At 47.3% G+C, this 27076-nt stretch overlaps 1 protein-coding gene across 4 annotated transcripts in view; it reads left to right on the forward strand.

Moving 5' to 3' along the window:
* The window catches only part of SNX13 (sorting nexin 13), a 2094218-nt gene that overhangs the window by 1774458 nt on the left and 292684 nt on the right, over positions 1 to 27076 (forward strand). For all 4 annotated transcript variants that reach the window (XM_069648499.1, XM_069648500.1, XM_069648501.1 and 1 more), the window contains one exon: positions 12322 to 12393. In XM_069648499.1, coding sequence (XP_069504600.1) covers positions 12322 to 12393 — 72 coding nt within the window. The remainder of the gene's footprint in view (positions 1 to 12321; positions 12394 to 27076) is intronic.

Raw genomic sequence — 27076 nt, forward strand, 5'->3', positions numbered from 1 at the left:
GCAGCAGTGCTCAACTCTTCGAGTGACAAACGTCCTCTACATCAAATCTCTGCTAGCAAAGTGTTCATGCGTCACTTTCGTCTCTCATTGCAGGTTAAACATGAGACCTCACCAACAGTTTCTAGATGCCAGGTGGGAACAAATATCAGGCTCCTGGAACAAGATCACCCTCATTCCAGTGTTCATGAAGACGCCTCAGTGGGCGTCCACTAGTCAGCATCTCACTCAAGGCTCTCCTTTTCACCTTCTATCGCATCGGGCCACAGTCACTACTGATGCCTCTCTGGAAGGGTGGGGAGCCAACACAGGTCAATTTCACACCATAGCCTGATGGCAACCAGAGGAGAAGAAGTTACACATCAACGTCTTGGAGCTGAGAGTGGTGTTCTTGGCTCTCAGATCATTCATGCATCAACTCCAAGGCAAGGTGGTCCGCATCTTCAGACAACACAACCACCCTGTTCTACATCAGGAAATCTAGGGGGGAACCCACTCCTCCCATTCTATCCAAAGAAGCTCAAGCGATATGGACATGGGTAATAGATCAGAAAATGTTTCTCATTCCATTCCCTCTGGCAGGCATTTACAATACTACTGTAGATTCACTCATCAGGGAAGTACAATCCTGCCACGAGTGGGAGCTTCATCTGACTTAAATTCTTCTCTTCTCCAGGTGGAGTTGCCCTCAAATTGAACTATTCGCACGGCAGTGAACGCAAAGTGCCCCAAGTTTGCCAGCCGGTACCCGCAACCAAGAAGTGTAGGGGATGCCTTCTCGTTACCCTGGGAGGGACGATTGTCTGCGCGTTCCCTCCAATTTCGCAAGTGATGAGGGCACTCACAGACCCATTGCAAGTAGATACTCATTGCTCCAGCATGGCCCAGGCAGATCTGGTACTCAGACCTCCACCTATATATGGCTCCTTGCATCAATCTGCCCCCACTTCCAGACCTGCTCTCCAGGGGAGGAGAGAGTGAGTCTGTCGTCCACCTCAACCCAGCGTCCTTGAACCTAGCAGCTTGGCTTCTGCATACCTAGCGTTTGGCCATTACTCCTTTCTCGCAGAATGTAAAGATATTCTGGCCAAAGCTAGGGCACCGTCTACACTTGCGTGCTATAAGCACAAATGGAAACGTTTCTCTGTGTGGTGTACTTTGCAGGTCTTCTCTCCCCTTCACATAAAAGCTCCTCAAAGGCTGCCATACCTGCTCTCCCTATTAAAGGCAGGTCTTGCTCACGTGTCCATCAAGGTACACCTGGCAGCTATCTCCCGATACACTTGGACGCCTGGCAGGCTTTCTTTGTTGTCTCAGACTTGTTTAAGAATTCCTGAAAGGTCTGTTCAGAGCGTTCCCTCCTGTGAAGGCTCCAGCCCTCGCATGGGAGCTTAGTGTCGTTCTGTCAAACTTGATGAGTCCTCCTTTTGAACCTTTTCACAGTGTCCCGGAAATGAGGTTTACCTGAGCCTCCTCGGGCATACCAAACCCTGCTCGGGACCGCTCGGCGGGACCAGACCATCTACTGGAGTACCAGATGCCGAAGGAACTGCAACCACCAGCTCCCATGCGCAAAGTGAACAAAGGGTAAAACCACTGGAACCTACACTGCCGACAAGAGGCTACAACACTCCCCACTCTCTGGGCCATAGTCACTCCAAGAATAGCCTGACCAGTGAAGCCCCACCGGACCATATGCCACCACCATCCACATACCGTGGAGGCGTGCGTTGGCTCCACATGAATGGATATACCAAGGGTGCAGGCTGCCTCCCCCAAACGTCCAGGGCACCAGGCCTGGAACAGGATCGGGACTGCCCCCAGTCACAATAAAGCACCACTTCTCCTAACCAGGACAACCTACTCCTACCAATAACAGACCCTACACATGGGGAGGTCTGACAAGACACAGAGGAAACTGAACTTCCAATCCAGCTCCGCCAGCAAAACGCCTGCATCGCAGACAACACACAGACCCCCCCCCCTGCCCACCCCCTGAGACAATGATGGAAACGGACGACGCTGTCACTCAGAACCCAGACACATTTACGAAATTCTCCTGGATCTTAAAGCTGGAATTGGCAACCTCGACTCAAAACTGGACGAGGATGGAAGCGTTTCACTCACAGGCAGTGTGATTACACTAGAAAACCAGATGAAGGCTGTGATAGCCAAAAATTAAGACCTAAAAGGGAGAAATCGTTGCAACAACATAAGGCTGGTAGGAGTGAGAGAAACACAAACTCTGCAGAAGATGGAAGACTTTGTTGAGTCAGTTTGCAGAGGGCTGTTGGGAGAGACTGCTTTCTCACAGTTCTTTGTGGTCGAGAGGACCCACCGGATACCCGTGGCACGGCCGGCCCCGGGAGCGCCCCCGTGCCCCATCACCGCGCGGCTACGGGGTAAACTATAAAGATCGCGACACGATCCTACGACTGGCCAGGGAGAAAGGAGAGTTGCAGTACGACAGTGACAGGATTCGGATGTACCCTGACTTCTCGCAGGCTGTCCAATCGTCCCACAGATCCTTCGCTGGTGTAAGGAGACGCCTCAGAGACAATCAAATTCAATATCCCATGCTCTTTCCTGCAAAACAATGTATTCAACATGCAGGTAAAACTCAATTATTCAATTCGCCAGAAGCAGTCAGCAGTTACCTGGACGACATGGGCTGTCCGCCCTCGCGCAACAATCCAAGACCGGACGGCGCCGACCGACTCAGAAGAGACCCGACCTGAAAACCCACGGTATATGGAGTACCGACGCAATTCAGCAGCGCAGCTTCCACGATAAATACGATGGCCGTCCAAATGAAAATGAAGGGCCACCAGCCTATTCCCACATTTGATTACCGGACTAAAAACTACCTGTATGTCCGCGGGTGCAACTAAACATATTGTCATGTTAGGAGTCGTGCGCTTGGTTGGGCACTAGCGCCCCGAGCGCAGCACTGTTTGAATTTCTGGTTCACAGAGGGGGGCATTTGACGGGCAAGTTGGGGTTGCCCGTGAGGGAAGGTTAGGGAAGGGAGTTTTACACAGTTCAAGGGAAGACGCCAACCGTGGTCTCGTCCACCATCGACCAAACCCCCCAGTAACTCTCATTATTCAAAAGGATCATGCTCACATTTATTACACAATTCTTAAGTCTGTGCAGCACACTCTGAGTACACATATAGCGACCCCAGCCCATTGAAGTTGGTAACATGGAATATCCGTGGAGGGAACGACCCAGCCAAAACAAGAAAGATACTTCACTACCTTAAGCGACATAACATAGAGGTTGCGTTCTTACAAGAAACCCATCTACTGCCACCCTCTGATAATCGGTGGGCCTCCTCAATGGGATGCCATAGGTGGTATTCCTCCTTCTCATCTTACGCCAGAGGGATAGCTAAACTGATCAGCAGGAAAGTGAAATTCAGATTGCTGTCGAAGGCGCGTGACAGCAAAGGCAGGACACTACTGATCCACGGGGTACTAGAGGGCGCTGAAGTCGCCCTGATAAACTCATACGGCCCAAACATAGATGGAACTAACACATTCGACTGGGTGATGACGCACCTAGCAGAAGTAGACACAGCCACAATCATATGCGAGGGGCGACCTGAACAGGACCCTAGACCCCACCTCGGATAAGTCACATGCACCCACTAATACAACCACCAAAACAAGCCTCCAAGTCCGGGAAATCTGCGAGACCTACGATCTGATAGACGTATGGAGACTTTCCCATAAAGAGTCCCACAAATACACTTTTCACTCCTGGGTCCATGGGACCAGCTCGCGCTTAGACCATCTACTAGTGTCCCGAACAGGTGATCTTCAATGGAGGGAATACCCGATCCTTCCTAGGACGCTGTCCGATCACTCCCCTGTAACCTTAGAGTGCATCCTGGCGGACAACCAAAAGACAAGCCCCACCTGGAGATTCAAACCTAGGGCCCTCCAAGACCCAGTGTTTGCCCAGGAACTCCTGAATGAGATTGATACCTTTTCTCAATATTAATCGGGAGTCCGTCGCATCGAGCGGAACCCTTTGGGAAACGTTGAAATGCTTTGTCAGGGGTATATGTGTGGCCATGCAAAAAACTGGATACTGAAGACTAGAAGGGAATTGGTGGGAAATGAAACCCGGCTAAAGGAACTCGAACAAAACTATACCGCACTAACCGACCCCCCACACATTTGCTCTTATTAGAGAAGAGCTGGATAAGTTCAGGGTTAATGCAGACCGCGAGAGTCGGTTCCTAACACGCGGCCACCAGATTCGGCAGTATGGTGAGGGCCAAAAACCAGGAGCTCTCCTAGCTAGAAAGTTAGTGGCAGATAGGTGACCCCCACAGGTGGCCTTTGTCCGTGATCCACAAGGGAACTTAGTCCACACCGAAAGGGAAATAGTAGCAGCATTTCATGCCTTCTACCTCGACCTTTATAGCTCCAAGACTCTGAATGACCCAGAAGCCCTTGGGCGTACTTGGACGATATAGAATTATATTGGGTGGAGGGAGAATTGAGAGAGTTCCTAAATAGACCAATCATTGTCGAAGAGATCATGAAAGTTATTAAAGAACTTCCTGGAACCAAAGCACCAGGCCCCAACGGCCTGACGGGAGAGTTCTATAAATCATATGCCTCAACCCTCGCACCAATCCTACTATCGGTATACGAGGAAGCCCTCGCGAAAGGGCCTTTACCCACAACGCTACGCAAAGCTAACCTCATCCTCCTTCACAAGGCAGGGAAACCCCCAGAGGAGTGCGCCTCATACAGGCCAATATCACCTATTAACGTAGACAACAAAATACTCGCTAAACTCCTAACTAACCGCCTATTCCCATTAATGCCAGGTCTGGTACTTGCCGACCAGGCCGACTTCATCCCAGGCCGGAACACGACATTCGGCATCCACAGACTTTTTGGAATCATTGAAGCACTAGACCCCTCAACACAAGCGGTAGCGGTCCTTCTCGATGCAGAGAAGGCCTTCGACTCAGTGGATTGGCCATACCTCTCTGCAGTGCTAAAGAAGCTTGTCCTAGGGCACTACCTCCTAAGACTAGTCTCACTTCTCTACACAACCCCCACAATCAACATCACACTGAGTAAAACAAGGTCGGAACCCATAGAACTAAAAAGAGGAACCAGGCAATTGCCCCTTGTCAGCCCTACTGTTTGCACTAGCAATGGAGCCGTTGGCCGCAAGCCTTAGAACCAAATTCTTGGATAGAGGACTAACTATAGGGCCCCACAAGCTGATCCTGTCCCTATATCCGGATGACGTTGTCCTCTGTCTGCGACCCAGCAACAAACCTAAACCCAATAATGAGAGAGGTTCTGAGTGCGGATCCTTCTCGGGTTTCAAAATGTATCACAACAAATCGGTGGTGTTCCCATTAACCCAGGTAACTGACAATTCAACGACGACTTAGAGTTCAGATGGGAATCCTTAGGCGTGGGATAGCTGGGAATAAAAATGTCTAGGAAATATGACGACCTATTCAGAGACAACTACGGGCAGGTCATGGGGACACTCGGCGATAAAATATCAAGGTGGAGACACCTCCCACTTACACTATGTCAATAGTTAAAATGGTCATACTGCCTAAACCATTCTATCTGTTCGTAAACATGCTACTTTTACTAACACAGGTGTTAGGCAGAATTACATGCAGTACCCTTTGGGAACACTACACACAATTAAGACTACACGTGTAAGCACAATCTCACCTTTGGTATAAATCTGTACTACACAGGTTTATGGTAGCAGGGCTGAGCAGCCAGGCTTACCTCAAGAGGGATGTGAGCAGTACAAGGTGTTACATAGGACTTGCAATCACAGTGGTTCAAACAAACACTCAAGGTTTCTTGGTAAAACAATATTAATTTATTTACACATTTAGTTAGAAAACATTCCACTAGTAATAAGCAGCTCATTATCACACTATAATATACTACAGTACTAAACCAATAAGTTTCTGAGAAAGTTGGGCTCCCCTGAAGTGGGAGCAAAACGGCACTTCAGTAACTTTCAAAAGGGGTAGAAAGACAAAGGTTATAAGAATCAAAGACAGTTACTTTCATAGGCAGGGCAAATAGTTTCAGTTCACTACAAGAGGCAGTTCAATTCAATAGGCCTGGGCCAAATTCAATGGATCAGTGTCTTGGATAGGCTAGCACAGTTCTGGTAGTAAACGGTTAAGTCTTTGCCAATGTTCTTAGAAGTATTCGCACGAAAAAGAGTTATAGTCGGTTTAGGAGCGAGCAAGACTCAAGTTGGGAAAGTTTCACAAACTTTCACCGCAGCAAAGAGGATTTCTCTAACGCATTTGCACAGTACCTTTTGAATGTAGAAAAGTTGTAGCTGAGGCAGTTGTTTCTGGCAGTTCCTGCAGATCTCGCTGTTCCTGAGCCTCAGTCATGGGGACAAGAGAGAGGACATCGGGAGGTTCCTGCACTGCACGGGGAAGGATCCACAAGCTTGGCAAAACGTTGGTTTAAGGTGTGAGTGCCTAGTCCACAATCTGGTATCCTTCTCACTGGCTATCCAGCTTTCAGCAGCACTCTGAAGAAAATTCAACCAGTATGGAGATGGTTTCCTTGGCTTGCGAGTTGGTTGTTCCCACGAGCTCAAGGGAAGAAGTCGCCCTTCAAGGGCTTCTCTGTCGAGGGAGTTTCAGGCAATTTGGACCTGCAGCAGGGCAAACCAACAGTCCAGGCGTTGCAGCAGTCGTCTTCCTTCAACTCTTGAAAAACATGGCTCCGGTGGATTTCAGCTACCGGAGCGCTTAAATGGGTCGCGGTCGGGCAAATCATGGTAATACCACTGCCACTAGCCATTCTGAGAGGAAAGGGTAGCTTTTGAGGACTACATGAGTTTTCTAGGCATACGGAACACTAGGTATTCCCTCCAGCACTCTGCTGTAAGCCAGTGTGTGCTGGGTCTAGTCATTTAAAAAGACTAGCAAAGTCAATTTAACTTTAAATTCACTGGAAGACAGTAGTCTGTCCCAGAAGAGGGATTTAAACCTTGGGAATTCTAAAAGACATCCCTGTGCCACTGCACTGAGGGTGCTGTGTGACATACCAGAAAAAGATGCCGCCTATGGAGTTGTCTAAAACTCCATATCCAGAGAACACAAAAGTAAAACAAACATCAAAATACATGTAAGAGTGGGGGAAAAGGCTCACACTCTTTCCAGGTAAAAATGAAAGTCCTTGAAATCCAGCAAAGTTGCTGAGGGTCTCAAAAGTTAAGGGAAATTAGCACATTTATGAGAATTCTCCCTAACGGGGTTTCTTCCGACATCTGCGCGGCCTCATCCTCTGATATGGACAGGCGAATCAGCAAGAGTAGCACACGCGACCCTCGTACAACCAATAGCAAAAGGAGGCTTATCACTTTCCGATTGTGAACGCTACTTCTGGGCGGCACAGGTGCAATTCCTGGGCCACTGGTACACCACCCAGTCAATCCGCCCACACGTCCAGATCGAAAGGTCCCTCATTTATTTTTGAATTTGTTTATTGGCATTTAGGCACATTTACAATATCGATCATCATATGAGTGTGCCTCTAATTGCCAAGCTAACAGCTTTTTCTGTTATTATACAGTAACTGGTTAAACAGAAACATTTCAAACAACATTAACGTTAACTGTCTCCTTATTTTGTCCTTGCAAAGTGATTAACAAGCTTCCAGCCAGGGGGGGTACCCAGGTAGTGGGGGGGGCGGGAGGGCAGTAGGGCTGCTTGAGGGTCATCTGGGTTTATGCCTGGCTCGCACCAAGTGTCCTTGCTATCAGTATAACTCTGAGTCTTCTGGGTTAGCTTGTTCATGGGGGTTTATCATCTGAGGGATGAAACAATTTCCTTATAATGTCTTTCCATGCTTCTAGTGCCATACTTGAGTCTTCGGTGGATCTAGCTACACTGTCTTCCCAGGGCCTTGTTTCAGCACTCGCCCACTTTTCAAGCTCTTTGTGCCATACCTTGTATTTCGGCGCTGCTGGCTTTTTCCAAGACATTGCGATAGTTCTTTTAGCTAGTATACACGTGTCCATCAGTTTTACTAGATGTTTGAGTTTCACTAGTCTGGGATAGGTTCCCAGAAGACATTCGGCTTTGGTCCACTCGTACCTGGTCATGCCCGCTTCCTCGCATGCCTGCTTTATTCCTGCCCAGAGAGTCTGTGTCTTGTTACATTCCCATAGCATGTGGATTAGGTTTGCCTCATCCGCCCCGCACCAGATACAGTTGGGTTGTGTAGATTTGCTGAATTTCACCATTTTACTTGGGGTTAGGTAAGTGCGGTATAATACATTCAGCTGTATCAGTCGGAATCTATGGTTTCTAGATACTTCTTTGGGAAATGTTAGTGCTCTGTCCCATTCTTTGTCTGTCATCTCCCGTCCCATGTCTGCCTCCCATTTATTTTTTAGTTCAGCGCTATGGGGGTTGGGAGTGGCGCTTAGGTCGCTATATATTTGGGACACTGGTTTCCATCCCTCCCCCAAGTTATGTAGCAATGTCGTGAGGGGGACTGTGTCTGGTTCCTCCGGCCAGGTTTCCCATTTTGTTCGTGCCGTTTTGAGAATCCTTTGATACCACAATTATTGACAGGTGTGGATATCCTCTGCATGTAGCGATGCGAACCCCCGGAAGGTTCCTTCGGCATATAGGTCACCCCAGGTGTAGACCCCTTTTTCTTTCCCAGAGCCTGATGTTTTTCAGGTCAGTGTCAGTTTTACCTAGATCCGAGATTATTGGCACTTCTGGGGAGTATGGATGTTTTAAGTGCATGAGCATATTAGTCCTGTGCCATATTTTCCTTCCCAGGGTAGCTAAGAAAGGTGCATTTCTCAGCAGGGTTTGGGACACCCAAATAAGTTCCTTCAGCTGTATCGGGGAGATCATAGTTTGTAGCAGGGATTTCTCAGATGTGGTCTCGTCTGCTAACCACTTAGTTACAAAGCTCAGTTGGGCGGCCAAATAATATTTCTAATATTTGGTAGTGGATTCCACCCTGTTTGTACGGTAAGACTAATGTGGGTAGTGCCACCCTAAGTCTGCCCTTTCCCCATACAAATTCTCAGATTATTGTTTCAAGTAGTCGAAGGAAGGGTTTTGTGATGTAGAAGTGTACGTTTTGAAACCCGTATAAGAATCTAGGGAGGACAATCATTTTGACTATTGAGGCTCTGCCCATCTTAGATAGGGGTAATTTTGCCCAAAATCCCATCGATTTATGCAGTGCAGGCAGTGCTGCCCTTGTGTTTTGTTCATGCATTAGTTCCGGGGTGTGCATTATCTGAATCCCGAGGTATCGGAATGAGGTGGTCTGCCATTGTATGCCCACCGAGGGGAGTTCTTCTATACTCCTGCCTTTTCAGACCTGCTAGGGGGAACAGACAGGATTTTGTCTTGCTGAATTGTATGCCCGAGACCCTAGCGTAGCTGTCGAGGACTTCAAGCATTGTCGGTACATTGAGATGCCGGTTTCTGACATATTTTAGTACATCGTCTGCATAGAGTGAGATGATGTGGTCCACCCCTCCTAGCTGTATTCCTGCATCAAAGAATTGTTTCCTAAAGTAACAAGCAATGGGCTCCAATCCCAGTATATAAAGCATGGGGGAGAGTGGGCAGCCCTGCCTGGTTCCCCTGCATATGTCCCATGCCTCCGACACATGTTTCCCAGATTTCAGCCGTGCTCTCGGTTTGTTATAGAGAATTTTGATCCATCTAATGAACCCCGGGCCAAAGCCAAGTTTTTCAAGGACCACCACCAACCACTCCCAATATATTGAATCAAATGCCTTGATGGCATCTAAGGATAATAGCGCATACCATTCCCCTTTTGTGTCAGTTTGGGCTATTATGGAAAGGTCCCTCATAACCTCCAATCTCCTATGCGCGGCCATCATAGGAGAACTTCAGGTAGCACCAAAAACCCTCAATGTAGTACACACCACGTACGTGATATGGAAGATCATACAGAAAAGCAATATCGCCACCAGGTTCTCTTCCCCTGCACCAAGCCAGGTTCATACTGGGGATACCACTTACGGCCCAGTGGCCAGACAAATTAATGATTGTCCCGCTAAACGGCCAGGTTCATAGAGGGAAACTTCCTGACAGTCCAACAAGCTTGGGAACAGGGGGCCGACTCTCTCTTAGAGATTTTTGTCTACTACTGTCTCCGGCACACTCTCAAATCCTTATTCCCTTCATTCGCCGCTTAGCCGCCCATGTGGCAACTTTTACACGGAGTGATCCAGGCACAGGGAACAGGCAAGCTAGTGTCCAATATCTACAAAGATCTGTTGTCCACCTCCACAGAACAAACAGACCCAAAACAAAGGTGGGAAAAAGCTCTTGCAGACACGATAGATGAAGAGGACTAAGCCTTTGTCCTCCGCCAGACACAAAAGGTGTCCTTAAATACGAGATACAAACTCATACACTTCAACTTGTTCCACCAGGTGTACCACACTCGTGCAAAATTAAACAGGCACCACCCGACTCAATCAGCAGCATGTGTGAGGTGTGGCAAGACCTCAGCAGACTTCCTGCACCTGGCATGGGAGTGCCCAGCAATCAACCGTTTCTGGGGAGAGGTACTGAACAAAACCTCAGAGATAATAGGCGAACAGCTTGACCAATGCCCAAACAGTAACAATGCTGGGATGCACCAGGAACCTACAACCCTCAGGGAGGAGACCAGCTGGCCTCCTGCTGTTATTGGCGCGCCACCGTGTTGCCATGGCTTGGGGGAGAGGTCCACCGCCTACCGCACAAAGATGGTTACAGGACATAGCGTTCTCCCATGACACAGATTCAAGCTTCATCAAAACTTTGCCCCTCCACACTAGACCACAGGACATTTGGGGGCCATAAATTAGCTATCTTTTAAAAACACCAGAATGAACCACACTACATAGTTCCCCGATCACGGACCTTTGTCGCACTCATCTACCGCTCAGCAGCTCCAGTTTGCGAACTCTAACATCTATGCATGCATGTCATAGGGCCTCATTACACGGACGGCGGTAACCATGGCGCTATTAGCGCCATGGTTGCTGCCAGTATTTTACCGATTCCGCCTTGGTGAATTGGGGAATTACCGCCCCATTCCAAGGTTGGCGGGGCGGTAATTCCCCATTCACCAAGGTCCTTCCCCATTCCCATTTGAGCCCCCACAGGGCTCAATGGGAATGGGGAAGGACAAATAACAGTACCGCTATTAGCGGTAATGTTATTTGCCCTGAAGTCCCTCAGCTAGTCCCTTCCTTAACGTGTGGTCTGGCCACATGTTAAGGACGGGACCCGCTGAGGGACCTCGTAGTATGGCGCTAAGGGATTACCGGCACCGGTGCCCTTACCGGTAATCCCTTAGCGCCATGCGTGTAATGAGGCCCATAGACTTTCTTATATCTGGAAAAGAGAGGGGGGTGAGCGATCTCAGGGATGACATGGCGTCATGGTTTGTAATGTACCTTGTATTGTTCTAATAAAAAATAAAAATGTTTAAAAAAATTAACACCACGAACAGTTGAATGGACCTGCATTTTGCTGACATTTCAGGTCAAATGGATTGGCAATAATAACGTGGGTTCAAGGTGTAGTCAAACAAAGGAAAACTAGGATATAACCCTTTGAGGTGGAGCACAATATTATCTGATGTTTGTGTGAATCAACCTGCAATTTTTGGTATTTGAACTGTAGTCTTATTGGAAATGTCAATAGAAATCGATTAATAAACAAACACAAACTATCGGGATGAAAATAAGGCATCTGGAGGATATTGTAAGGTGTAATTTTAGGGTGAGCTTATCTGTGGACTAATATTGAATGATTTCAGGGTCAAAGTCTTTTATCGTTTTGAAGTGCACAGAAGATATTACACATGGTCAACTCGCAAGAAAAAAGCTGATGCAATCGGAATGTCTGTCCTCCGAGAAGGCTACCTTCTGTCACACATGCTTAAAGTTATTTTTTCTTTTCAACATTTGCCAACCTTCAAAGCAAATTAGCCTGCTGTTTTCATATTAAAACACAAACTACTCACTAACAATATAAGCTGATTAATATTTGACATGTATTTGTTTTTTGTTTGTAATTGGTGTGCACAGCAAATTTGTTTTTAAAGTTGTTGTCAAATATACAAGACCTAAATGTTGCCACCCTTTTTATTGATTCAAAGTTCGCTCTTAGTACAGTGATATTCTTCCTAATATTATCAGTTCAATGTGAACCAACATTTTGTTTGCCTATTAAATTCTGCAAAACATGTTCATTGTTTTTACATTTTTCTACCTTTTCAGGTTCCTCCTTTAATGTCAAAAGTTGATATAGATCCAGAACACTGTCGTGTCTCTGCTCAGCTGGATGACAATGTAAGAATTATTTAACAAAAATTGCCAACTGTCTGTCCAGTAAAACAATGTTTTTTATTGTTGACAGAAGCCTCATCTTAGTCATTTCACTAAGGTATTTTGGTGCAATATTATTCCACTGTTGGTCTGCACTGGCATCTTTGGGTGTTTTGTGAAGTAATATTTTTATTCTAATATTATAGCAGTAGGACATAGCCCCACAAAACAATTGCTATTGTAAATCTTGGCCAATAAATGTGTTATTTTTGCAATTCTATATGCTGCATTTTGACAAATTTGTATTTGTTTCATTTTTATAAGGTACGAACCCTGCTCAAATGCATTGGAGCACTGCACAATACATAGAAAATAGTTACATGAATGTAAACGAAATGCAACAGACTACAGGTAGAGTTCAGTATATTAAAATGAAGAAAAATTCAGCTTAAGATCTGACTAGATGCCATACCCTTTTACTATTCCCATTCCACGTGTGAATGCTAGGATTCAACTATGATTCCGGGACTGAGGACCGGATCGTGGTTTTCCTGTCCTTCCTTCGCGTCCGTGTAAATACAGTGGAACTTTGATGATTCGCCAAAAAAACTCCAGTCACGGAACCGAACGGGCCTCGAAAAAAAGCTCGGGTGATCCAGCACAGCAGACGGAAGGATCGCACCACAGAGGGCGACTACCTAGCCTACCAACTCACGGTGTAGTCACATACTGGGTTGGGCTTCATGATAGCCAGCCAGTACTACACTAGCCTAGATTGTTTCCTGGGGGCTTTGTTTTAATAGTCATTTGAGTTTGCCTGCTCAGGCATCGCCCCCGCAGTGGAGGACAGCATTGAAGAAAGGGATTTCATAACCCCCATGGGTCTTCTAATTACGCCCTGAAGAAGGCGGCTCCACTTCCATTCCTGCCGCCGAAACGCGACAATACAAGGGGAGGTACCAGTGGGCCGCCTATTGTGATTAAGTTTACCAACTGTGGACATTTCCTCTACTCTGCTCTTCATTTGGTTCAACCCTGGCCACGTCGGCAGACCCAATTGGAGTACACTTCTAAAACTGATGAATGGATACTGTAACACAGCCCAACAAGAAGTGTACTGGTTCACTTAACAATAGCCTATTTGTGTTTTTCTTCATGACTGGTTTTCTTGAAGTTACCATAAACCAGTGTTGGCTTCCCTGCCTTACACCAGACATTAGCTATCCAGTCACCCGTGCTTGAATTTAGATACAACTCTATCTTTGAACATCAGGAAGTAGGATACTATTCTTCCATGATGTTATCGGAAAACGACAACACAATACCATAATTTTTCAGTGTAATTAAGTCTAGAACCTTTAGGAGTAATTTGATAAGTTTGTAAATAATTTATTTTGCTCTTCTTTTCACCCTTTACATTTTCATTTTTACTGACCAGCCTGGTCATCCACATCGTTCCAGCACTGGGTCTTCTTCATTCATTCCTATGCACTGATACTTTCTCTTTGCCCTCTTCATGACCTCAGTGTGGTTCCTCCACACTGCAGTCCTATACCTAGTCTATGAGGTATGAATACTGAATTAGGAGTCATTATTTCCTGTCGAATGCATATAACAATGTCATGAAATGTTTTTCATTGTTGAATTACTAGAAAAATAATAATTCATGTTTTATGAAATTCACTTCAGTGGTCTGTGTTGGTGTTTATGGCCTATAACTGCAGTGTTTTGATTTATTCATTATCTAAACTACTGTTTGATACCACTAGGTTGTAAATTAATAACCAATCTGGTATCATTTTTGAGGCAGCAGTTCCTTTCTCTTCTGGTGTTAGTTTACATGCCATACCCTGGTTCAGTTTAACCAAAATGGATTTCATAACCAAGCTTTGAGTTAACTAAATAGTTGGTAATTGAGAAGTTCTATTAAAGAGGGAGGCAGATTGTTTCACAAGCTTACTGAGCAGTAGGGAAATGCGTCATTTCAGGTTTTCTATACATGGGCACCTCCAGATGTAGCACCTCATGGCTGCAAAGTCCTGGTACTATTCAGGAGTCTGGCGTTTCTCTGCAAGGTAATGCTGGCTGGTCCCAGTGCACTCCTTGATGAGTCAAGCTTGCAAGTTTAAAATGTATTTGCTGCTGAAGGACCAGTAGATCTGATGCATCAATAATGTCACATGCTTGCAATCCAAAGCACCATTCACCATCCTGGCAACCTCAAACGGGGGATTGAAAGGCTGAAGGGTGGAAATGTCTCTGACCAAAACATAGGACATAATAGCCTTGAGTGTGGAAAGGTTGAATTTACAAATGTAGACAATTTTCTGGATATAACAATGACCTGTCAAAGGCAAGTCCAATAGAAAACTGTGGGGCTTGTGGAGGAGGAGAGAGAGATGGACCTACCCCATACATGGCCATTTCTTGGGTCTGGCCTACACAACACTACTATGTTCTAGACGGTCAGAACAGTCAGATAAAGCTGGTTGTCCTCTGCATACTAGTGGAGTGGAATGCCACGCCCAGCAAATGGATCTCCTATTGGCCCCATGTGCAGGTTAAATAGCATGGGGTGCTGGATCGGTTCTTGGGGCACGTCAACGGGAGCAGAAGTGGACTGCATCCTCCGATCTGACCGGCAGGAATATGTTTGCCAGGAATGAGGAAAAGCGGCGGATACCATGCCCCTAAAACCTATCACTGTTTCCCAATCTTAATAAGGACCATAGGACACATTTGTGGGAAAAGCAGCAAAAACATCCATCAGTACATGTGCTTCGATTACCGTTTTATGTGCCTGGTGTTGATGAAACGGTGTACTGTAAATATGAGTGAATGCCCGAACATAGAGAGGAGAATGGCGAGGTGGCATAGACTCATGTTGGGAAAGAATTAGTGCAGTCCAACTGGCAAGGACTACACAAGACTTATATTCCTGGTATTAAGTAACCCACCTTTTAATGTAGGCCTGTAGTACACAAGTTGGTAGTGTGACTGAGCAGCCAGGCTTATCTTAAGAGGGGCAATATTAGCTGTAGAACTGTACAATTGAAATCAGTAAGTACAAGTAGCCAAGTAACACTTACACACTGAGTTATATACAGAGGCGTTGCTAGGGGGGGGCTAACGGGGCTATAGCCTCTGGTGTTTTGGTTGTAGCCCCAGATAGAATCCCAGGAGCTACAACCAAAAGGCCAGCTAGCCCCCAGTCCCGACAGTCCCGACATTAGCGTAGCCCCGGGTCTTTTCCAGACCTAGCAACACCCCTGCTTATATATACATATTTATTTATAATAAGCATTCTTAAAAAAGCTTTATCTACTAGTAACATTCAATCAAAGTTTAGATTCAGTTTTTAAGAGACAATAAAAGTTGGTGATTACATTTCTTATGCTAACACATTTGCCAGCACACAGAGTGACTTCAGTAAAGTTCCGTATTGCACTTATTTTCATTTACCAATTCAGTTATTGAGTTGTATAAGGAAGGAAAGGTTAGAATAAGATTTAGAACATACTTTCAACAGTTTGTAAAACAATTACAATCTCATGAAGTGAGGCAGGTAAACTTTTATCCCAGCAATAATAGTATCCACCATTATAACCTAACCTATGAGGGAACAAGTACAGCCAAAGCCAGTAGGTACAGAGGAGGGACTTTAGGGAGCTAGGACAGCCAAAGCCAATGCACAAAGTCAATAGTTCTGATGCACTTCTTAGATAAAGTATTGATGAAGTTAGTACGTTCAGAAGAAATCGCAGTAACTCAAGTGAGCTACTTTGTAGGGAGCACAAGCTATTGGGCCAGTTCAGGTGAGTTGAGATGAACTCCAAAAAGTACTTTGCAAGAAAGGAAGCACAACATATGGCTAAAACAACCCAAGCCCCCACAGTACCTGTGATTCGAAGAAAATGTTTCCAGCTGGATTCCTCCATGCTACAGCTTGGCAGACCCTTGTTCCTGGACCTTGGTAGTGGTGACGAAAAGGAGGACGTCTGGCTGGCTCCTGCGGCAGTACTCGGAAGAGGGACAACTCAGCAATGGATTTCTTTTGTTTCAGCAGCACTTCAGCATATTGGTACCTTTTCCTCGGCTGCAAATGAAGAATGAAAACTCTGGTTGGAAGAAGCTTGCTCCATCGTTCTTGGACTCTTGTGAGGGACAGTGGATCAAGATTTCCTGCTTCTGTAGGGTCCTCTGGATGCCCACGAAGATCAGGACGGATTCGGACTTTGCAAGACGATGCACTCGTCAATGGTCACAGGACCCCTGACATTGGGCTTCTGCAGCTCTGGTGAGACACAGCAAATCGAGGGTTGCGCAAATGTAAGCTTGTCTCAGGGCTAGTTGGTCCGACCAACTCAAGGGAGGAAGTCGTCCTGTACTGGTCTTCCCAGTCGATATGAAAACAGGTTCAGCACAGCTGCAAAGCTTCACCGGGCACTTTGCGGTCCAGGAGGGTGCTGCTGGCGTCTCATCACATCTTCTTCTTCAAATGTTCCTCTCCAGTGGTCCACTCTGCCTCTAGTCCCAAAAACCTCGCTTTTTATGCGATTTCCCATCCCCATTCATTCACAGCCTATGCTGTCAATCACACAGCAGGGTAGCTGTTCTTTCAGGACAGCCTACTGGCCAATCAGGACTGGGTTCACTCAGGCACACCTAGAGACAAATGACAGGGAAGTTTTGAGATCCTCCTTCAGTTCCTGCCTTTCCAGACACCCTGAAGCCTGGGTGGGCTTCAGGTCTGAAGCCCGCCAAAGGCAAAATACACAAAGGACTCAAACCTGCTTCAACTAACAGAGTGAAAGCCCAGAAGAATTTAACCAACAGAAAATGTCAAAAAAAGACAACGGGGGCCATTTTTGGAAAATGAACACCCATGGGTGCTGTACTGCAGCCGAGGTGTCAGCCTGCGGTAAAAATGCACACTGGTAGTAAAATTAAACCACTGCCACCATCCATTTAAATGTATATTAGTGTAACATAAAATGTCACATGAAAAGTGTGATAAGCAATTACTAAGTAACCCCCCAGCACTCCACGTAGGGTGGTGTGTGCTAGTCCCACAAAGAGAAAGGTAAGTAAGACAGGGATCATCTTACTATTCTTGGGAATGGTAGTTCACCCAAGAAAATGTATTTGAACATTCAGAGAAGTCCAAGGGACTTCTCAGCGGCACTGCACCTAAGGTGCTGCGTGTCACTATACAAAAAGCAGATGCCTATGGAGTTTGTCAGGCTCCATAAAACGGTGAAACACAACAATCCTAGTCAGGGAAAATACATGAGAAAGTGAGAAAAAGGTCCCACTCACTCAAGTGGAAATAAAATCACAAGCCCTATGTCCAGAAAAAGAGGAGGGGGGGGTCTCTAAGGTTAAAGGGAATTAGCACAGAAATGAAAATTCTCCATAAAAACTCACTCTTGCTATTGGGCAGAATCGCAGGAAATACAATAGTAATACTTCCTAAGTGCTTAGGGATCAAAATATCTGGGAGCTATTTAGCTTCTGTTTGTTCCCTAGACGAGCGTGATTAGTTTGACACCAACTGCGACAAGGAGTTTATTTTCGCTCACCAGCCCAACTGGTGTCCTATGTCGATTCCTCTGTAACATTAATTGTGTGTTTTGTAGATTTTGTATAACGATACATTAGGAAACCTCTATAAAACATTTAACACATAATGGGCTATATGTACTGGACAAAAAGTTATGACTAATGGATTGCTTCCTCAATCATATTCCTAATTTTTCGAGACTTTTGACACAAAGGCTGTGGACCAGTGAGCAAAATGTAAGGCTTCCGATACAACTGCTAAGGCCCCCTCATCTAACCTTTTGGCGAACAGAGGATGTCGCCAACCCTACTCTTTCCGACAGAGCGGACTAGGGCCCAGCTTAGGCCAACAGACACATCAAAAGGGTGGGAGTACTCCCTCCCGGGGAAGTTAAGCTGGTAAAACTAAACCCAGTACCACTGTGCCTTTCAGTAAAACTGCTTTAGTTTGATCTTGAGCTCTCATGAGTCTCCTGTGGGAGGCACAATTTCATTATTCCTAAGAGAGAGGTAGTCTAAAACATCAATTTGTTGTCATAAAAAATATGGACTAAGATTACTGCTTGCCATTTTTGAAAAAATACTCCTCACACATCCCATCCCTGCTATGAAATATTCCAGCTGCTGCTGAAGGGAGCTTTGGTGCTTGGAAGAATGGAAATGCTGGTGCTCTGTTACTTTCTAGATCCTAACAAAGACCGGGTTATTGGACACATTATAGACTTAAGTCTCCTCAGATATGTGTTGTATTTTATATTCACTGATGAGATGCAATGTTCCATCACAACTTAAAAATGCTTCAATGGATTGCCTTTCTCCCGCAGACTTCTCATCTGATAGATATCCTCATCCAACTCTGCTGCTTTGGGAAAACTTCTACAGGGAGCGTAGTGGACCTCCACTCGATTGTCAATCCATCTTGTTTGGTGCTCTATCGTCAGCTCCGGACGTGGCATTGGGCATAGTTTATATATCACGTCACTACGCCCCACACCTCAGTTCCTTTTTTCAGCGCGCTCGGCACGCCGCTGCTTTAGGAACACAGTGGTCGAGTCTTTGCCTATACTTGATGTATTTTCATCAGAATTCGATTTGATCCCTAGACCGTGAGATGTCCGTCGCACGGGTTTTAGGTTTCAATCAGTGTTACGACTGCCACTCCAAAATGTTGGTTACGACCTGCATGAGATATGCCTCTGGTGCCTCGGTACGAGTCACGACACAGAGAGGTGTGCGTCATGCACTAAAATGAACCCGAAATCGGTGTGTTAACAGACTAAACTCTCATTAGGCCAACCGCCTTCAAAATCTCAGGCGCAATCGACAGTCTGGTCCTCGGAGGACGAGACCGAGGGGCATACCCCCGAAAAAGAAAGACATCGGCGGAAGAGGACGCAGAACCATTCTAAGAGCCACTCTTTCTCGTCATCCCGAAAGAAAGAGGCCCCACTGTCGAGACTTTGATTCGTCGTCAGGAGGTAAGCCTTCGGCTGTGCCGACCACTCAATAGTGGGAAAATTTCAAGGTCTTCATGCTTGAAATGTTTCAAAAACTGGCCGCTGCAGGCGTGAGTGCCCCTCTGCCCCCAGCAGCAGGCTTCGGAGGCGACAGCGGCGCTCGCTAATACCGACCCCTTACAAGCCCCAGTGCCGAGGCCATCAGCGTCCAGGAAGACTGTGGGCTCAATGCCGAAGAAGGCGTTTAAACCTTCGTTGCCAGAGCCTACCCATGGAAAACAAGTTGTCAGTGTCTCCAACGCCGTCACGGTGCAACAGCTTTGATCCGACGCTGACAGTCACCTCATCAGCGCCGAAGTACAAGCCCATCTGCACCGGCGCTCAGCGATAAATCCTTTACCCCACAATGGCAGACCTATTATTATTATTATTATTATATATATATATATATATATATATATATATATATATATATATTTTTTTTTTTTTAATTATTTTTTGGCACCATGTCCTCCATTTTAGGCGGTGATGATGCGGATAACCATGGAAGAGTCTATCCCATGTTAATGGGCACAGGGGCATCAATTATTTTTACTATCAGACTCAGCTATTAGACCTGTCACAGGGACTTCAAGACACTTCACCTGACCTGGAGTTTCAGCAAAGCCAACCCTATGACCACACCCACGCCAATTTTAGGGCACTGGTAGAGAGGGTGGTTGGCACCTTGAGACTGCAGGCTTCATCCGTGCCAGTTGAAGGGTACGAACTTAGTGATATACTGGACGAGGGTCCAGTTGCAGAACGGAACATGCCTCTGAATCCAGCAATTGATGACTTTGTAGCCTCATTGTGGCAGCATCCCTGCTGTATCCCGCCGGTCAGCTCCACCATGACTGGGAAGTATAGGCCGGCAAGAGGAGACTCATAATTTTGGTCTTCTCACCCTTCCCTGGAAGATCTTGTCGTACAAGCTGCCACAGTCTCCACCAGACCAGCATATTCGACTTCAAATCTTCGTCCTGATAGAGAAGGCAAGAGAATTGACGCCATGGCCAAGAAAGTTTTCACATCAGGCAAAATGGCTCTGAAAGCCACAAATGAGGCTTGTGGTTTTGCAAAGTACTCCTTCGGCCTCTGGAAGGTGATGGACAATGCTACATAGTATTTCCCTGAGAGGGGAATGCAAGACGGATTCGTACAGCTGGCAGAGGATGAAGAGGTGGCCAGACAGTCGCTGCGAACGTGCCTGGACATGGCCGACTGCATGGACCGCTGGATGACATCAGCGATTGCATTGAGGAGGCAGGCCTATTTGACGTCTTCAAGCGTTTTTCACCTAATATTCAAAACAAATTGTTGGACATGCCCTTTTCGGCCAGAAGGCGGATTATTCCTTAGAGAAATTTAAGGAGTCAAAGAGTGCTACGAAATCATTGGGTTTAGCTGCGCAGCCAGCCAAACCTGCCTTCAGCTTCGCCTCCAGGGGCAGAGGCTATAGGCGTTATGTGCCTTACGGCAGAAAAGAGCAGCTCCCGCAGGCCAGGCAAGGGCTGAAGCATTTCTCGTGCCCCGGAAGGGGCAGGGTGGCTTCCAGAGGCCAACAAGCAGTGGCGGGAGAGGCTCCACTCTCTAAGCCGCTTTAATTTTCCCCTCCCACGACTTAGCGTTTTGTTGGATGCTTGGCAGAGCATTGGCCCCATTGGCGGGAGATTACCTCTAACGCCTGAGCTCTGGATCTCGTAACCAACCCCCACCACCTCCAAGCCAACCGGGACAGGAGCTTCAGGAAGAACTGAGAGCCCTGTTGTTGAAGGGTGTCGTGGAAGAGGTACCACCCGAGCAGAGAGAATCGGGCTGGTATTCCCAGCATTTCCTGGTACCCATGCAAGGAAGAGGTCTCCGTACCATTTTTGAACCTCAGGACCTTGAACGAGTTCCTGAGAAAAGACAAGTTCAAGATGGTGATGTTGAGATAAATTCTCCACGCTCTCGAGTTGCAGGACTGGCTAGTGTCTATAGATCTACAGGACACCTATTTCCATGTGCCGATACATTGAAAGTACAGGAGGTTCTTGAGGTTCCTCATAGGGGACAAGTACTATCAGTTCAAGGTGCTTCCCTTCGCGTTGACATCCGCACCAAGGGTCTTCACCAAGCTCATGGCAGTAGTTGCGACTCACCTCAGGAGAATCCGGAGTCCACGGATTTCCGTACCTGGCCGGCTGGCTGATCCAGGGGAAATCAGCAGAGCGGGTTTTGTCCCACTTGGAGGACACCTGCTCCCTACTCCACAGACTGGGCTTCTCCCTGAACTTGAAGTCCCATGTAACACCAGTCCAGAACCTCCAATTCATCCGAGCAGTCCTAGATGCTTGGGTGGTGGAAGGTCTCCCAACCCCCGAGGAGCGAGCCAACAGCATTGCGCAGATGGTGAACCAGTTCTGGAAACGCGCCACTTCAACGGCAGCTTCCTTCCTCCGTCTTTTAGGATTTATGGCCTCCTGTATCTTTATAGTGCCAGAGGCCAAGCTGCACATGAGATCTTTTCAATGGCTACTATAAAGTCGGTGATCCCAGTACCTCAGAACCCTTTCGGATTTCCTCAGGGGATCCAGGTCAGTGGTCGAGGACCTTAATTGGTGGGCCGACAGCAGCAATCTCATGGCTGGGGAACCCTTCTGGCCTCCATGCCCTCAGACCAGAGTGGTCACAGATGTGTCTCTGAAGGGTTGATGTGCTCACTGTGAGGACTTGCAGGTGAACGGCCTTTGGTCAGCAATGGAAGCCAAGTGTGAAATCAACAGGCTGGAGTTGCCAGCCATCAGGTTAGCCCTGAGAGCATTTGCTCCTTCTCTGAAGGTGAAGCATGTCCCGATTCTGACGGACAATACGGTGGCCATGCACTACCTGAACAAGCAAGATGGTGTGCGCCCCCTGCCCCTCTGCAGAGAGGAGATGCAGCTGTGGTTCTGGCTATTAGAGAACCGGATTTCTCTGTCTCAGGAGTTCATCTTGCGGGGACAGAGAACAGTTTAATGGATGCTCTGAGCAGGCAGAGCATGGTCTCACAAGAGTGGGAAGTGTGCCAGGAAGTCCTAGAGGAGGTCTTCTCTTGGTGGGCTACCCCATCAGTGGACCCGTTTGCCACGGAGTCCAACAGGAAGTGCAGACCATTTTGCTTGATGGACTTCCCAACGAACAGCGCGCGTGGCAATGCGTTTCTGGTGAGTTGCGGAGAGTAGAGGCAGGCATATTTAGAAAGAGGCTGTTGCAGTAGTCCAGCCTAGAGAGAACCAGAGCTCTAGAGACAGTTAGCTTCTGGGGGAAGGAGAGGTAAGGAAGAATACCTCTGAGGAGGTGCAGCTGGTAGTGTGACTTCTTGGAGACGTCAGAGATGTGAGGAGAGAAGGAGAGTGGAAGAGTTGAAGATGATCCCGAGGTTTTTAGCCTCACAGTTGGGAACAGGTAGAGGGCCAAGAGGGGCCGGCCATAGAGTGACAGGAAAGGAGGGAACAGGTATGCCGATGAGGAACATCTCAGTCTTACTGGCATTAATGCAGAGATCATTGGCGGCGCACCACTTCTGGATAGCAGACAGACAGAGATGAGAGAAGAAGAGGTGGCGGAAGGGAGCCTGAAAATGAGCTGAGTGTCATCCACATAGCACTGAAAGTTGGGGCAGAGAGCAGCAATGCAGTGGGCAAGAAGTGCCAGGTATTGATTGAACAGCCAGGGAGAAAGGTTAGACCCCAGGGGAACACCACGTGTAGAGATAGAGGAGAGGAAGGACCCAAGTTGGACCTGGGAGGGTCTATCGAAGAGGAAAGAAGTCAGCCAAGCGAGGGCCTGATCGGCGATAACCCAGGTTATTACGGAGACGGTTGAACAGGATGGCATGGTTGACCGTGTGAAAGGCAGAAGAGAGCTGGGAGATGGCAAGCTTTTCCAGGAGTTTGCCCAGGAAAGGAGTGATGGAGATTGGGCGATAGTTAGCCGGGCAGGAAGAGTCGACAGAGGGTTTCTTAAGAAGAGGATGCACAAGGGAGTGCTTCAGGGGGGAAGCGAAGACTCCAGTGGCAAAGGAGTGGTTGAAGTCAACCAGAGCAGGAGCCAGGGTGTCAATGTGGTCCTTGTTGGTTTTGGAGGAACAGGGGGTGAACCTGTTTTGACAAGACTTTTATAGATCAGACTATATCTTGTCTGGGGAGAACCGGGGAAAGGCAAAGGAGGAGGGAGGAGAGGCGGCTGAAGAAGGGCCAGAGGAAGAGCAGGAAGTAGAGGGCGGGGGGAGAGGAAGAGAGATAGGACTGGATGTCCTGAGTTTTAGAGATGAAATGAGAAGCCAGGGCTGTGCAGAGGGCCTGGGAGGGGACAGGAGAGGTAGAGACTGCTGCAAGGTTGGCCAGAGTTCGGCAGAGTTGTGGGCTCTCTTCTTGGTGTTGACAGAGAGCCGGTGGCAGACCAGATTGTCAGAGGATGTACCGGAAGCTCGCCATTTCCTCTCAGCCATCCTGCATTTGCATTTAAGGGTGACGAGTCTGAGTCGTATCAAGAGTTGCACTTGGCTTTGGGCTTCAAGCGGATCCTCATGACGGGCAAGAGCATTGAGAGCATCAGATATAACAGAGTAGAGCATGGAAAGGGCTGTGTCAGGGTGTGAGTCAGCCAAGGTGGTTGGGGGGAGAAAGTGGTGGCAAAAGCCTCAATTGACACACGCTTCATTGGTCGGATAACCGAGAAGGTAGGTGGCAGTGCTGGAGTTGGCTTGGTCTGAGGGGTAGAGAGGGTGAGATGGAAGGAAAGGAGAAATCGATCACTCCGGGAGAGAGGAGTGGTGAGAGGGATCGAAAGGGGAAGATCTGAAGAGTTCAGAACATCCAGAGTGTGCACTGCAGAGTGAGTCGGGCCAGAGGGGAGAATCGAGAGTGAGAGAGAGTCGCAGAGGTCGCGAAAGAGTCCAGAGGAAGAACAGGAAGCTTTTCGTTCCCAAGCCTAATTATAGCCTCGAAAGATTCCAAGCTTCTAAGACAGCCGCAAAGTCTTTGCACCTGTAGTTCGACTGCAAACCCCTCAGTCTGTGCCTCAAACTGGTTAGACTAGGCCTCTTCGCTACTCTGGCTCCTTTGGCCAAAAGAGCAGAGGGAACGCTCTGGGATGATGACAAAGAAGATTTGCAGTACCTACAAGGGGTAGAGGGAAAATGTGGAGCTGTGAAAGCCTCCTCTGCAACTGTCACATTGGGCACAGTAACTGCAGCAAAACCTCCGAGTATTGCTTGCATCCCACACTGGTGGTGGGGGAAGCCTGATGAAATATTCTGTGGACTGTTACAACGTGACTAGGGATGTGTCGGTAATATAGGTACTCACTCAAGGGCCTCCTTTCCATTAGACGTCCTCCAGCCTGTCTGCCACCCAGTTCAGATATGTTACTTCAGCTGGAGATTGCTTCCCTACTGGAGGAAGGCACAATAGAACCAGAGCCTCAAGTGGAAAGGGACCAGGGGTGGTGCTTGCACAACTTCTTGCTACTGAAGGAGGACGGGGGACTTAGACCCATTTTAGATCTGAGACCCGAAAGATTGGTTGATCAGGACCTCTCAGGAGCAAGCCCAGGATCGCCTAAACCGTGCCTGCCACTGGCTACACAAGGTGGGCTTCTCAGATGACACCCTCACAAACATTGCAGTTCATAGGATAGGTCGTGGCTTCCCCCCTGATGGCAGGGCATTGCACATCTTGCAGATGGTCACCAAATTCCATAACGCCCACACATCGCTGGCCCTGGACTTTCTACAGTTGCTGGGCCTCATGTCATCCTGCATTGTTCTAGTGCCAGAGGGCAGACTGAGGATGAGGTCCCTTCAGTATGTCAGGAAGTCCTTGCAAGAGGGAACGGGGGGGAGACTAGTCCGCCACCCGAACATTGGCACTCTCAATCTCTGCACTTGGTTACTGAGAGGATGAGGTATAGGGACTGATATCTCTCTGAAGATGTCATAGAGGTGTTGCTTTCAGCCAGAAGGCCAGCATCAAAGGCACTCTTCCTCTGCCACTGGAAGATATTTTTATTTATTTCATTTTGAAGATGGTGCAGGACCAAGGATTTGTGTCCTTTTCCCCACAATATCACAGCTGTGCTTTCCTATCTGTTACACCTAGTGCAGTAATGGCTACAATCAAGGGGCATTTAGCAGTGCTTTCCATGATGGAGCGCACGCCTGATCAAGCCCTTACTTCTTTATACCCATAGTTATTCAATTCTTAAAAGGACTAGTAAATATTTTTCACCTGTCCCCCTTTCTGGTGCCAGCTTTTTCTTAATGGGTGCCCGTTCAAACCAATGCATTCTTCCCCACTCAGGTGAGGAAGAATGCTCCTTTCCTTGAAAACACCTTCCTTGTTGCAATCACCTCTGGAGGCAATGTGAGCACGCTCAAAGTACCTTCGTGCGAAAACCATCCTTTACTATTTTCTATAAGGAAAAAGTGACACTAAGGGTTCATCCATTCATCCTCCCTGAGTCCGATTTCTCTTTGGCCCAAAAATACATTTACCATCCTTTTATCCCCCTCCTGATCCATTTAAGGAAGAGGGAGAAGTTGCATTGACTAGACCCCAAGAGGACTCCAAGTTTATATGTTTCAAGAACAAGCCACTTCCGGAAAGAAAACCAACTCGCGTGGGTTACATAAATCCAAGGCTGGGAAAATCAGTGGCTAAACAAAAAGTGTCTAGATGGATATTCCCAGCTATCTCCGAATGCTACAATTTAGTAGGAAAAGACGTTCCAGAGGGATTGAGGGCCCATTAACCGGAGAAGTAGCTGCTACATCCGCACTTCAGAAAGAGGGTCCCAACTCTGGATATATCATGTAGCGACATGGTAGTCTCTACACACATTTGCTAAATATGATTGCCTGGACGTTATCAAGCAAGGGTGTCCGGTTTGGCAGAGCAGTCTTGCAGAGTGCTTTAAGATAAGGATTGCAATGGGAGACTTTCTCTTTCTCCTGAAAAAAAGGTTACTGCTTTGGGAGTCTATGTACAATGAGGAATCCATCGGAGGACACAATCAATTAGAAGAACAAATTACTTGCCTCTGGTAATGTTCTTTCTGGTTGATGTTCCTTCCGTAGATTCCTCATTGTCTTCCCATTTATGCCCCTCAGTAAGAGCTTTTCTAAGTCTCTCCTTCATTGCCTTCCTGGCCATAATCAATCAAATAATTGATCCTTGGAGTCCGAAGCCAAAGTCCCCAACGTGGCTGAGCACAGGAAAATGCGGGCACTGAGCTCACAAGGCACTATGTAAGCTATTTATGCTGATAGTGACTTCACATCGGGACCTGATGTCGAGGAACCTTGACCCAAAGCGCACAGTGCCCCCTTGTGGGGAAAACATTGCCGAAGTTTGTAGCTGCACAGAAATATATCTAAGATTAGGAATCCACGGGCGGAACTTCCATCAGAGAGAGCATTAAGTGAGTTGTTGTTTCGCACCCACACAGTATTCTCTGCTGTCTGCCCTGTTCAGCACTCTATCCCCGGTTATAGTGCCTGGAGGCTTGCAGAGTAGATGTGCCGGTTTCATGAAAGCTTTCAGTTATATGTGGACCAATTTCTTTTCAGAACGAATGTTCAAGATAAAGATAATATAACAAACTCCTACAATCAGAGCAGAAGA

Source organism: Ambystoma mexicanum, chromosome 2q, assembly GCF_040938575.1.
Source record: "Ambystoma mexicanum isolate Mex_15411 chromosome 2q, UKY_AmexF1_1, whole genome shotgun sequence".
Taxonomy (NCBI): Eukaryota; Metazoa; Chordata; class Amphibia; order Caudata; family Ambystomatidae; genus Ambystoma; species Ambystoma mexicanum.